Here is a 14,078-nt window from a genome sequence, read left to right on the forward strand (position 1 = left end):
TGGAAAAGAAAGAGGACGCCACGGTGCGGCAGGAACACAGAGATGATGGTACAGAAAAGGATGCCAAACCGGCGTGAAAAAGAAACAGCAAAAACAAAAAAGCTTTCCCCCACAGCGGCCACATCCAAAAACGCAAGTAATAATAATAAACACCACACACGGCAACTCACAGGGCAGTGAATACCCTGTCGCCAACCTTCATGGCTGCTCGCCCCCGCACTCCTCGGGAGTCCATCGCTCCGCCGCCTTCCTCCTTCCCGCGGCTCCCCCACACGAACAGCCACGGCACAAAATCGGGTCCATCCGCGCCCGTCGCCACGCCACCATCAACGACCCAACAGGCAACCGCCCAACGACTGTTGCGGAAATCACACACCCGCGCCGAAGCACGCGACGCAAAGTCATGTCACGTGGACCCCTCCGTCGGCAGCACTTCACGCCAACCGTTTGGCCGGCACACAGAACAATCAGTTGACATAACAGAGAAGTAAGGCAGGCACTCAATCAAGGACTCTCCACACACACACGGCTCTTTTGATGCCGCCGCAGCTGCCACGGGCACGGTATCCGAGCGGAAAATGACAAGCAGTAAAAAAAGCCTCGCAAAAGGAAACCAATCCACACGCCCATATGCAAAGCGCCACTCGGACTGGTGCAGCTGCAGGGTCTGTGAGAAAAAATGCGACTTACCGAATCCCGCCAACTATGTCAGTCTCCCCTCCCACCAATGCCACGCATAATGCACGGTGTGCGTCCACAGGCATCCACTCCCGGTGCCCTAGCAACACTTCAGAAACAAACGCAACAGGAGTAATACAACGAGCACCACACTATGCCACCGCAACAGCAAGCACACCACAGGACAGCAACACGCCACGCACCGATGTTTTGCTATTTCACACAATTCATTTACCGCACAAACCAAAACACACATAATGGGAGAAGCGAAGCATCATTGCACAATGCCGAAGCAAATAAATAAAAATAAAAAATCAAAACCACACAGACCCCTCGCACACGCACACAAACACACCACAGTATTCTCCAGAAAAAGTCGAACAAATTGTTATCCCAAAACCCATTAAAACACGCGTGGTGCCGCCACATTAGCAACCAACACAAAAGGGAAAGAATGTATACAGCATATCCCTGGTAAAAATTATACAGACAAGCAGAGCACATAAATGTATATCCTGATAGGAAATGCCAATTGATATGGGCTTTTCTCTTTTGCAACCACTGCTGAGTGCGGGCCACGCAGGACTCAACCGCAGTCGCCTCGTCGTGCAGCGGCATCCATGCAGCCACCCAATAGAGTTTTGGCACGGCGGCGGCAGCGGACAGGAACAAGCAGCAGCAGCAGTGTTATTGCCGTGGATCGAAGGCGAGGCGTACTTCATGACTGCCTCCCAACCCCCGCGCCCCACCGCTGCGTCATCCTCCCTCGGCGGAGGGTCCACGGCGCCGTGCGCGTCATCAGCGGCATCAGGGCTCTTGGGTCCCGTGGCTGCGGCACCGCCACCGACCTTGTCGCTGACGGCCTCATCTCCTGTTGGATTGTCCCACCACAGACGTCACACCATCGGCGGCCACATCGCCGTTGTCCGGAACATCGCTCATCTTCTCCGCCTCCTGCGGCGCACCCGCGGTGTCGCTGGGCGAAATCACTCCGTTGCCATCGTGGCATCTGGGGCGACTTCCTTCTCCTCTGGCGACGGATGCTTCTGGGGAGCAGCCGTGTCTACGTCCCTTGATGGTTTTCCGCGGCCGTTCTCAATGCTCCCCGCAACGGGGACAGATGCCCCTGGTAATCCTTGTTCAGTATATGCCGGTGGAACCGTCCTGCTCCACATGCTCTCTCCTCGCCGTCCCACGGAACCATTGGAAGTAGACTACCGCTGGTGAAAGATATCGTGCACACCTGCGCGTGGTCACGGCAAATAACGGTCCCTCATCGTACGGTCGAGTGGCCCACGCAATCGTCGCCCCGTCCGTGCATGAGACACAACGGACGTTACCCTTTTCAGTCACTGCCAGATGCAAATGCATGCCGAGGCACCTCAATGCCGCATGCATGGCAGCACTGAGATGTGTCTCCTCCGGGTTCCTCGCATCCGTCGTGTTGGTGGAAGCGTGTCCAGACACCACGAAGAGGGCTCATCCCCAGGCATCCCAGACAAATATTCTCCCCTCCAAATAGCACCCTCAATATCCCTCATATCCAGTACGGGATCAGTGATGGGGCAACTGTCCATTGGGCGTTTTGCTGACATTTCATGGATACTCCCCAGACACCAACCACTGGAATACCGGTCCGACGCGCAGCGTCTGGCAGGAACGCCCAATGCGCAGAGCATGTGGGAATATTCACTCATGTTCGGTGCGGAGCAATTCCTCTGCATTCGCCGGCGCACCCAATCGGTGCCATCCACTCATCCCTCGCGTGGCGCCGCCACCGGTGGGACTCCAGCGTCCTCCCGTCCCCATCGCCATCCTGCAGTTCCATGCCATCAGTGTCGCCGCAATATTGGTGCTCCCTCGCAGCCATCGCGGCATTCGCTGAGTCCACCATCACAAACAGCGCCCTGACACGCACACCGGCAACATGCCTCACCATGCTGCGGCTGGCCATGTGTGGGCAGTCAAACCCGACAGCATGGACCAACAGGTGCGCGGCGATGCATCCGTGAAATGAAACTGACAGGCAAAGTGCATGGCGCCAGCGACGGGACGGCCATCCTCCAGCGCGACGCACCGCAGTGCCTACACACCACCCGGCGCCGCAGCCACACACTGCACCATGACAGAATTGGGAACACCAGTGGAACAATGCCCATCAGGCACCGTGAACCAACTGCAAACGCTGCTCGTGGCAAATGGAGGCACAATCAACGGACCCTCCAGTGGCTGGACGAGCAGACGATCCACATGCAGTTACACAGCAGCAGGGATAGCCTCCTCGGCAAGGATATTGCCGTGCGCAGAGGTCAAAACACCATTCTTACAGCCAAACTCCCCGTCGAACGAATTCACTTTGCAAGGCCGGTAGAGGCCGCAGTGCCCCCTGCTGTCCTCACAGTCCCTTGTTGACGCATTGGTGCGGACGGGAACCCATCGGTTCTTCCAAACAAAGCTCCAGGCCTGCAACGCATCCTGCGCTCTGAGACACGCGTCCCTCACCATAACCGGGATCGACCCCGCCGTCGGAGGAGACCACATCGTCAAAGAAGCAAGAATACTTCAGGCTGACAGCAAAGCAACCGCCGACAAATCACATCGCAGAGATCATCACAAACAGAAGAAGCAGCGCTGGAGGCCGTGGGGTTAACGTCGATCAACGGACGCATGGCGTATGTCAAAGAAAAGCTAATTGGCTTGAGAAGAATACAAGAGGCTGACACTCTCTCAACAAGAAAAAAGACAGTATCATAATACAAAAAGACAATTTTAAGCGTCAGCAGTCAAAGCATGCCAACAATCCAAAAAGTGTGGAAAAGGTGCACTCAGCTACAACACAAGTAAAACAGCAATAGACAAAAAAAAAAGAAGCCGAAGCGTGGGACGACCAGCGCACAAACTCTCTCATTGCTCCCGTAAAGCAAAACACACAAACAGGGAGAGAGAGAGAGAGGTCGCCCACTCAATGCAATGAAAACAAAACAAAACAGTTACGGTGCTCCGCCCATGCAGCCAGGCAGGACGGCAGCGGTGCGTGTGGTGCAAAAGAGAGCACCAACGGGCATGCATGGGCGTGCATGCATATATACAATGGGTACATTATGTGTGTGCCTCGTGGGGTGAGGTGAGGGCGAGAGTCCATGCAAGGGGACACACACACAGAGAGAGAGAGGGACAAGTGTGTGTGCGGGCGGTGCACGGCTCTCTCTCCCTCACTCTCACGCGGCCACCAACGCAGCAGCAGCCGCACACGCAACAAGAAGAAGAAGCAAAAGAGGGAAGGTGGTGTGGAAGACCGCGGTGCTGCCGTCACTGTCGGCAGTCTCCGTGATATGTTTCATAGCTGCGCTTTCGACTGCTTTTTGCTTCGTATTGCCGTGCTCCTTTTCATCTTCTTTTCCTTCTCTCCCTGCGTCATCGGATTCCGGTGCATTCTTCGGCGTCCCCTCATTACTGGTGGTATTGCTGACAGCTGAATCTGGTGGTGGCCCTTGCGGTGTTGGTGGCTCGTCGGGCTCATCTGGAATGGCAGCGTAATACGTACACATACCCTTAACCTCAGGGTCATGAATTTCACTCGGCGTCTTATTATAAAAAGTGTCACAAATCCCCTTCATCGCAACTTGTATGCATCTCTTCATCGCTGGCACATTTACCGTCCCATTCTTCGTATTTTCCGTCGCGCATTCTTCCTTCATCAGAACATGCCAATTCAAGATGATTCTGTCAGCAGGTGTTGTCTTACTGGCAACACCATTGGCAGAAGCTTCCGCCTCCTTGGCAAAACCGCCGCCGGCACCGCACCACAGCACGCAGAGGGCGCACACCAGCAGCACACTGCCAGTCATCATCATCGCCATCACTCCTGTAACTTGCGTGCAGTCTTCAGCACAAACTAACTCCCCGTCAACGCAGAGCAAAAGCAAAGACACGGCCGTTACACCACACACAGTAACGCCACAGTCACAAATGTCAGCACACACCATGAGGCAGTTGGAATCAGTAAGAAGGCAAAACACACACAACGCCCCGCAAATCAGAAATAAAAATAAAAATAAAAAATGTGTTAATAGTCCGGCAAGACTCCCGGAAAGGATGAAGAAAATAGATTAGGTCGTAATTTTATTTCATGTGCCATGCAGCACAATATAGACGACCGTGTGTTTGTGTATACATCTTCCCCGCAAAAATAGCAGAAAATAATATGAGAAAAAAAGAAAAAATCCTGCTGTTCCACCAGCCCACACAACATCCCTCACACTTAAGCGGCATCCGGCGTGTTCCTCCAGTCCTCGTACGTGCAGTCCGTGGGACACACAGCAATGAGGCCGGCACCGCGACTGGATAAAAAAGAAAACAAGATGGAAAACACGTCACTCATAATGATGTGTAGAGCAGTTAAAGAGCCACTGGGAAAGCACAAAGATAATTATTATTCCAATAAAACACAAACAGCAAAAGAAGAAAGGAAACAAGCAAAAAAACTTGGAACGAGGCCCTTGACAAAATTCGGTGAGCCCCAGCGATGAAGTCGCACCTTGTCGCGTTGCTGGGCTCTGGTTGCGTATAGGAACTCCGCAGCAGGGCGTTGCGGCGAGCACGACGGAGACCAAGACGACTCCACCCCTCGAGAAGGTTCCACGCCATGCCCGGTGTGGGGAGGTGAAGCGGTCTGCCTGCAGACTGTCGGACAAAACTGCACGGCCGTTTCGCAGCGGTCACTCCGTTGATATCACCCGTTGCGGTGACGTCCACAAGAACCCTGGCACCGAGGAGGATGGCTGCATCACTATTTGGCAGCTCAACATTGCAGGCCTCTCGTCCGTAAAAAAGATTGCATCTGCGGCGCGATTGGAGCTGCACCAACCTGACATCGTTCTTTTCCAGGAAACAAATAATCGAAGTGCCACAGCGGCAAAACTATATGGCCATAATGACTTTCTTCAGGCCGCACTGGGCGCGGTGGTGGCGTTGCCGCTCTGGTGCGCCACTCTCTGCCGTGCGAGTGCCTGACGCCCCCTGGCACAGACCTCCTGGAGACCATTGCTGTCCGTGTGTTTCCACAGGGCCGTCCCAGCACCTGCGTGGTGAATCTCTACAACCCTCCCACAGCAACCGTTCAAAGATTTTCGTTTATTATTGCCATTCGTCGCTTAAGCTCGCAGCGATTATCGCGGGTGACCTGAATTTACATCATGGACTCTGGGACAGACACCTACCCTCAACGACTGAAGGAGAGGATTTGTCCGCTACTTTAATTGACATGGATTTTGGGCTAGCAAATGACCCGGTGCAGGCAGCACGGAGCACAAATCGTAATGTCTCGTCCCCTGAAGTGACTGCGTATCGCGTGCTACGTGTCACCCACTGGCAATCCACCCCCTACATGGATTCGGACCACTGCTTAATATCTTACTTGGCGGGGTTGGATGATGGCATTCCGCGACTAGCCAACACGCTGCCTCGGCGGGAGAAAGCCACTTTTGCCCTGCGCAAAGCGGACTGGCCTGCTTCCACCTCGTTGTGTGAAACACTCCTTGCCACCGCGTCCACATGGTTGGACATTCGCAGTGGTATCTTGCGAGCAGCTGAGCGCCATATCCCGCGCGGCAGCCGTGACAGCCCAAAACAATCTGGACAAACAAAATGGAACAAGCCGAGTCCGCCGCAGAAGCAGCACACAAAGCACACACATCGCCTCGCCCGGAGACAGCCTGCTTCGAGCCGAATTCATCCAAAAAAAGGGAGGAATAAAATCAAGCCTTACGCCGTGGCTTCGCTATGCTTCTGGAAGCCCGTGTGGAAAAAATTGAGGCCTCATCCAGCCCAAGCTGGCGATATCTCCGCGGCGTGGCGGCGCCGCACCCTCATCCCCTGGATTCAGTTGTGCTCCGCACTGATCTTCGGACCGCGTCTGTGCTCCGCCTCGGCAACAGGCAAATCTGCTCGTCCTTCATTTTGTGCGAGTCTCACGTGCCACATTACCCTATACTGCTACTGCTACCGCACTCCATTGCCCCCTGGTGACTTGGAAGTGGATCGACCTCTCACGCCGTATGAACTTGACGTGGCCATCTGCGGCTCTTCGCTCGGCTCAGCCCCTGGCCACGAGAACATGTTGAATGAATTCCTGCACCGTCTCGTGCCCGTCGCGCGCAGCACACTCAGAACGATGATCCACAACTCCTTCGCAGATGGCAGCCTGCCTAGCTCCTGGAATACGGTGGACACTATTCCTATCAGCAAACCCGGGAAAGATCCATGCCGCCCAGAGAGTTACAGACCCATCACGCTACTCTCTGTTTTACTAAAATTAACCGAAGGAATGATTCACCGCCGTCTGTCAGCGTTATTGCCGCACCATCAACATGAATTCGGATTTACACCTTCGCGTTCAAAATCGGACGTGGTGACAATTGTTATTGGCAAAATTACCGTAAATTGAATGAGTTTGGCATTGTGGAGTATGAACACCCTGGAGGCGGCGCCCCACACGGCACCCTCGTCACCATCGCTCGCGTGTAGCCTTGATTGATTTTTCGACTGCGTTCGACACCACTGACCATGGGAAATTATTCGGCATGCCTGACAGACTCCCGCGCCTTGGCCACCGAACGAAACGCTGGCTGCACAACTACCTGTGGGGCCGCTATGTTAGGGTATGCACTTGCGAACAGCACTCCCGGAAACAACTCGCCTCAGCCGGAGTACCACAAGGCAGCGTCCCGGGACCCCAACTCTTCCTCCACTGTGTGGATGATCTGCTGCGCCGCCTGGAGAACATCTATTCTGACTCCGCTCTCATGTACGCTGACGACCTCACACTTGCTGCCTCAGGTGCGGACATCCATGCATGTGCTGCGGCAATGCAACCCGCCCTGTCACTTACAACGACATGGGCTGCCGAGCACAGCCTCAAAATCAACGTTGATAAGAGTGAAGCTGCTCTATTCCACATCTCTTCACACACACGGTCTGACAAGGAAATTGCCGATCTCCTTCCTGGCAATGGGAACCTACGTATTCAGTCCCGCCCAGTGCGCTTGCTGGACACCACGGTTGAACAACTCCTTAATTTTGGTACGCACGCTTCCACCGCTTCAAAGCAGACCATGCCACACCGCTACCAATTACGGCCGGTCGCACAGACTGCTGCGTCCCATCACACCATGCAATCCTTTTCGATTGGATACGTCCATGGTGTGTCACTATATAGTGGCAAGGCAATTCTCCCGTGCCTCGCCCACACCTACTTCCATAATACGGAAGTACTGTACCGCGACAGTTGTACAACACACCTTGGCATTAGTGCACCAACGGAGGATAAATCGGTATACTTGGAAGCCAATCCTCTTCGGCTCCGGAAGATACTCTGGCTCCGTGAAACCACACAACACAAACGCCAAGCACGTTTCCATAATCACGAGGATTTGCGCTCCCTTATGTACTCGGAACCTATGCCGCTGTCCATGCATAGGAAAGCGGCGACATCAATCCATTTTCAAAAGATGCCGTTATTAATGGATTAGAACGCGTATGTGGCACTATTGGGATACCACACAACCACAATCACGCTCCTCCTATTACCCAACATCGAATTATTCCCTGCGACACTGTGAGTTGCAATAAAGTGGAATTTAATCAGCCACTCTTTGCCAACGACGCCTCTGAAGATGTCAAGCGCACGGCTTTTGATTCCCTTTACTCCTCTCTAGGACATTATGATTTTGAATTATGGTCGGACGGTTCTTCATCCCTCGCCGAACTCGCATCTGGATCCGCTGCTCTATTATACGGCCCCAAAAAGACAAATGATCTCCCTGTGGAGGTCCATCGTGCAGCTGCTGGCAGGCTCGCATGCTCATAGAGAGCAGAGTGACTTGCCACTGAAAATGGCTTTAGACATCTCATACCTCCTCATCTGGAAACATCCCAATCGCCCACACGTGTCCTGGTGGCTACGGACTCCCTTTCGGTAATTGAGGCACTCCGCGTTGCCCCAATGGCCGTGCGAGACTGCGTTGCTGAAGGGATTTGGGTTATGCTGCTTTCCTTGGTGAAGCGAGTTCACCCTGCAGAATTTATACCGTTTCCCCATCGCACTGCGGTATCCCACGCAATGAGGCCGCTGACGAAGAAGCCACGATTGCACGATCCCTGCAGCAATGAGTCATCCCAATCTGGCACGTGGACTTCCTTACCGCCGTCAAGAGGTTGTACTGTAAGGAATTCGAGGAAGAAGAAGTCGCACACACCGCATGACAGACGCTCGTCCGTGTAAAAAAAAAAAAAACACTCCTGGTTTCCAGGCAGACATCGGGCATCGAATCACGACTTTGTGCGCAGGTGCGATGCGACTCCTGCCCACTCTTCGGCAGACCGGCACGCGCCCTGCAGATCACAAGCAACCCTTTATGTCGGTGGTGCCGTCCCTTCCTCACACTGAAGAGGCAGGACCGCCCCGACCTCCTCCGGAACCTCCACCTGGCGTGTCCACGGCACCTCCTCGTAGAACGACGAGTAGCGGATCAACGTCGTCCTGCCCAAGCTGCTGCAGCGTCTTCTCGTCCGTCCACAATATGAAGGCACACGCCCGACGCACTAACCCTGGCACTCCAATCGTTGCAGAAAGCCTCAAATGTGGATTCTGCGACAGCTCCACGGTCTCCCCAGCAAGTGCCTCACGCGCAGGTCACTACCGAAAATGTCAAGCGTATCAACGAGCAAAAAACGGACAGCGCACCTCTGCAAGCTCCAATGACAGCCGTAGCCCTTCAGCCACTCCTCTGCTGCAACCCCACCAGCCGCTGAGCCCCCGACAATCCACGGGAGGCCCTGCCGCACATGTTGTGGGAATGCCGCCGTCCTCGACAACTCAGCATCCGACTATTTGGGAACACACCCTCTCGCACGACAGCAACGTTCAGAAAGAAGGAAAAACTGGCCACATCGCTACGGACAGCCCGCAGGCCATTAAAGAACAGTGGCTGCAAAGTATAACAAAACAAACATTTCCCTTTTCTCAGCATAGAAAAACGTCACCTTCACACTCGCAATTGCCACCAATGAATCCATTGCGCAATACCGCTCTGAGCTGCAATACTTCCCGGTACCATCCAGGTCCCTTGTCGACACATTGATGCGGGTGGGCGCCCGTCCATTCCTCCCAATGACGGTGCATGTCTGCGACGCACCCTCAGATCCAAAAGGCACGTCCCTCACCACAACCGGGATCGACTTCGCCCTGTCGTCACGCATCGCTTTGTCAGAGGAGCAGGAGTACGTCAGGCTGGCAGCAAAGCACCCGCCAGCACAACACATCACAATCATCATCACAACCAGAAGCACCAGCAGCACTGCAGATCTTGGAGTGACGTGGATCAACTGACGCATGCTGTACGTAAAAGAAAACATTTCATGGCTTGACACGGATAAGAATCACTTACAGTCGCTCAAAAGAAAGAAAAAATACAATACAAAAAGACAATTTAGGCGTACGTAGTCAACTCAGAGCACCAATTCAAAAAAAAAAAAGTAATGGGTGCACTCAACCACAAAACAATGAAAAACAATAAAAAGCCGAAACGTGGGACGATCAGCGCACACACTCTCATTGCTCCCGTAAAGCAAAACACACACACAGAGAGAGAGAGAGAGGTCGCCCACTCAATGCAATAAAAACAAAACAGAAACAGTTACGGTGCTCCGCCCATGCAGCCAGGCAGGACGGCAGCGGTGCGTGTCGTGCAAAAGAGAGCACCAACGGGCCTGCATGGGTGTGCATGCAATATATACAATGGGCACATTATGTGTGTGCTTCGTGGGATGAGGTGAGGGCGAGAGTCCATGCAAGGGGACACACACAAAGAGAGAAGCACGAGTGTGTGTGCGGGCGGTGTACGGCTCTCTCTCCCTCACTCTCACGCGGCCACCACCGCAGCAGCAGCAGCAGCCGCACACGCAACAAGAAGAAGAAGCAAAAGAGGGGAGGTGGCGTGGGAGACCGTGGTGCTGCCGTCACTTTCGCCAGTTGTCGCCGTTGTGGTTTTCATTACTGTGGCTTCGACTGGTGTTTCCTTCGGATTGACTTCTTTATTTTCATTTTGTTTTTCTTCTTGTGTCACTGCACCATCAGCTGCTGGATCTTTGTCGCCAGTTGTTTGAGTGCTTTGGGGTTTTGTTTTATTCGATGCTTCCTCCACACGAGAAGATAAAATTGGCTCTTCCTGACCGACCGCTGAAATCCTCTTTGTAGTGCTGGTATCATCTTTTTCTTCTTGCTTTTTCTTCTCCTCTTCCTCCTCCTCCTTGCCATCATCCACTTCCTCTTCCACTTTCTCCTCCACTTCCTCTTCATCTTCCCCTTCATCTTCTTCATCCGCATCCTGATTCCCCTCCTCATTTTCCCCGTTTTCCGTTTTTTTATTTTTTTTTATCGTTTCTTCTGCCGGTCCTAATGCTTGTGCTCCGGTTTTTGGTGCCGATTCCGCTTCCGCTCCCGGTACGGGCACCGATCCTGCTGCTGCTGGTGACGCTGCCTGTTGACCGATTGGGCCACCTCCTCCAACGCCATCAGTTGTGTTGTTTTTACTTTCAAGATTATTGCCGTTGTCGGTCACACCAGTACCCGGAAGGGTTGGAGCTGCTTCAGAACATCCACCATCGCCGGCACCGCACCACAGCACGCAGAGGGCACACACCAGCAGCACACGGCCAGCCATCATCGTCGCCATCACTCCTGTCACTTGCGTGTAGCCTTCAGCACAAACTAACAACACCCCGTCAACGCAGAGTAACAAAGCAAAAAGAGAGACAAGTCACACAGCCACGTACAGTAACAAATGGCGGCCCACCAGCAGCAACAAACACACTATGATGCAGTTGGAATCAGTGGGAAGAGAAAAAACACACACAACGCCCCGCAGCAATTAATCAGCAAGAAAAAAAGAAAAACAAAACAGTAAAAAAACTCAAGCAAAAAAAACAACAAAAAACTTTAATAAAAGGAGCTGCACAATATGGCTCCAGCATGCATGCATCCACACGCAAAAATGCGTCCACGCAAACAATTGTATGCGTGTCGTGCATATGAGTGTGTCTGGGATGCGTTCAACGTGACGGATACAGGGAGCAGCAACGCGGAGCACACAGCAGGGCAGCGGAAGCAAATGAAGAAAAACACAATCATTATTTTCTCTCATTTATTTACATCGGACCACAGTGGACGCACACAAATCCCCGCGGTTGAGTGCTGGCACGCACAGCCCGCATACACCTCTTTAGCCCAGAGTGGTGTACACCAGCGCGGATGCGGCGAGCACCAGCGGGGCACACACCCACGCAGAGCTGCTGAGGCTGCCATCGATTTCGCGAAGACGTGACGGTGCGCGGGTGGTCGTCGTAGTTGGCGCCTCTGTAGTCGTAGTACTTGTTGCCTCTGGCGCAGTGGTGGTGGTGGTCGTCGTCGAAGTGGTCGTCGTGGTCGTAGTTGGTGCGGCGGCCTTCTTTTGTTCATTTGCCGTAACGGTATTCGTACCTTTTGTCTGTTCATTAGACTTCCCACCATCTTGATCCTGTGTATTATTGGAAGTATTTTCTGACTGTGGCTTTTTGGTTATTGCACCCGTTGTATGTGACTGTTCCGCCCCTCTCCCTTCTTCGTTTTTCTCTGGTGGAGAAGGAGTTGTACTTGGCGGATCCGTTACCTGCTTTTGTTCGTCTGGCATAGAATTTTTTGGAACGGAATCTTTTACAGATTTACCAGCTGCAACTTCACTCCCTGCCGCGCACACGGACGGGCAGCAGCACAGGGCGAGCACCAACAGGGCGCACAGCAGACGGCACGTCATCATCGTGAGTGTGGTCGTTCAGTGGTGTGGAGCTGATCTGCACAGTGAGGGACATGGAGAGCAACAGGGGAGACGAGAGGTGCGGCAGACACACACAGAGGGCACACCACATGAGGAGAGGGCAGCAGCCAGGCATGCACCGTACGCCGCACACCACGCACGACACACACTCCAATCCACGGCAACAGGCACACACACACACAGCCATGCCGCAACACCAACACACAGATGGAAGAGGGAGAAGCAAACAGGAGCGGCACACAAGGCTCCACCGCATGCACATACGGCGAGAGCGGTCCGTCGTGTCGGCACCCCTCACGGAGGGTACGCACACACACAAGAGGAAAGGTGCAGCGCCCACAGCAACAAAAAAGCAAAGTAACAATAATGAAAAAAGGAGAGATCCCCGCACACCACGTGAATTGATGGTCCACGGGAAGTGCAGCCAATATTCATCACAGGAATAATTCAGTTGCCTTTGGTCTTCGTTCATATTCAGCGCACACCACTTCATGCAGGCCTGGACGCCATCGCAGCAGCAGCAGCCGCATACGTGACAATAAGAAGCAAAAGATGAGAAGTGGTGTGGGAGACCGCGGTGCTGCTGTCGCTATCGGCGGTGGTCGTTGTTCCCTTGTCATTGTTGGTGACTGATGTTGTCGTTAATTCTTCCGGTTGTTTGACTGAGAGTGATGTGGAAAGACAACTGGTGTCCTGACACTCCGTCGATGCCTTCCCTGTCCCGTCGATTTCTGTGCTCGCCGGTGGTGTGGGTGGGTCGCTGGGGTAGGCGAGACGCTGACAGGGCTGCCAGCACCATCTGACTGAACTTGTTCAGCTGTGTTCTCGTCCCCAGTCCCACTGCACCAGCTGCTGGGGGCGGTGCAGCAGTCATGCCAGAAGCACCAGCAATGGGCTGGGGTGTCGGCCGCATCAATCAATGGGTGCGTCCACAATCGATAGGAACTTGCATCGACGAGGGAGTCTGCACCGAAGCTCGGGGATGGGGAACAGTGACGCCAAGCGGAACAGTGCATGTCACCCCGGAAAATCCGCAAGGCGTGTAGTCTCATGAGGCTGCGTTGTGGTCTCGCGGCGACGAAAATGAATGGCGGTGCTGGTGGCGTCCTCATCGTGCGTCCCCTCCTGCAAATCCTCGCGGTAAACCCATTGCCTGATTACATTGGATTCCGCCTGAGAAGCCAATTAAAAATGTTCTTCCGGTGGACGTATTGTACTCGTAACTGGCCACGGCCGCCCACAATGCCTCTAGCGGATACACCTGCGATGCACGGTCGACACAATCCACATCCACTCGTCGTGCACCATCCAACACCATCTTTTCCCTGGAGCTATGAACAACACCGGGCACACACTCCTTTTCGGCCGTCCACGGCATGCGCCTGCGGTGAGAATCCGGAGAAACTCCCATTCCTTTTGTGCACAAAGTCATGGATCTGCCGCCGTTAAGCGCGTCCCGGCGAGGGCAACAACAGTCCGCCGCCGCACTCACGAATGCCCACCTGTTGCCTCCTGTGCAAAAAAAAAGTG

General features: G+C 53.8%; 4 protein-coding genes and 2 pseudogenes across 4 annotated transcripts, besides 7 other annotated features; all 6 read right to left on the minus strand.

The window, feature by feature from the left end:
- Nucleotides 1-14,078: part of a sequence feature (areas not merged during assembly with more than two copies in the genome that could not be assigned to a particular haplotype) that runs on past the window's edge.
- Nucleotides 973-993: a sequence feature (AT_rich).
- On the minus strand, nt 2,423-3,313 carry Tc00.1047053506501.341 (annotated as a pseudogene).
- On the minus strand, nt 3,897-4,538 carry Tc00.1047053506501.350 (mucin-associated surface protein (MASP), putative; the record flags this gene model as incomplete). Its single annotated transcript, XM_814909.1, has 1 exon — nt 3,897-4,538. One exon carries the CDS (start codon nt 4,536-4,538, stop codon nt 3,897-3,899), a length of 642 nt encoding a protein of 213 aa, XP_820002.1.
- Nucleotides 4,719-4,739: a microsatellite.
- Nucleotides 5,846-9,503: a mobile genetic element.
- On the minus strand, nt 9,652-10,092 carry Tc00.1047053506501.370 (uncharacterized protein; the record flags this gene model as incomplete). Its single annotated transcript, XM_814910.1, has 1 exon — nt 9,652-10,092. One exon carries the CDS (start codon nt 10,090-10,092, stop codon nt 9,652-9,654), a length of 441 nt encoding a protein of 146 aa, XP_820003.1.
- On the minus strand, nt 10,599-11,411 carry Tc00.1047053506501.380 (mucin-associated surface protein (MASP), putative; the record flags this gene model as incomplete). The annotated part of the gene is made up of 1 exon (XM_814911.1): nt 10,599-11,411. The coding sequence occupies one exon, from the start codon at nt 11,409-11,411 to the stop codon at nt 10,599-10,601; it is 813 nt and encodes a 270-aa protein (XP_820004.1).
- Nucleotides 10,965-11,078: a sequence feature (CT-rich).
- Nucleotides 11,616-11,672: a sequence feature (A-rich).
- On the minus strand, nt 11,958-12,530 carry Tc00.1047053506501.390 (mucin TcMUCII, putative; the record flags this gene model as incomplete). Its single annotated transcript, XM_814912.1, has 1 exon — nt 11,958-12,530. The coding sequence occupies one exon, from the start codon at nt 12,528-12,530 to the stop codon at nt 11,958-11,960; it is 573 nt and encodes a 190-aa protein (XP_820005.1).
- Nucleotides 12,070-12,169: a microsatellite.
- Tc00.1047053506501.401 lies at nt 13,419-14,036 on the minus strand (annotated as a pseudogene).

The sequence above is a fragment of the Trypanosoma cruzi genome, genomic scaffold, assembly GCF_000209065.1.
Source record: "Trypanosoma cruzi strain CL Brener 1047053516579 genomic scaffold, whole genome shotgun sequence".
In the NCBI taxonomy this organism is placed as follows: domain Eukaryota; phylum Euglenozoa; class Kinetoplastea; order Trypanosomatida; family Trypanosomatidae; genus Trypanosoma; species Trypanosoma cruzi.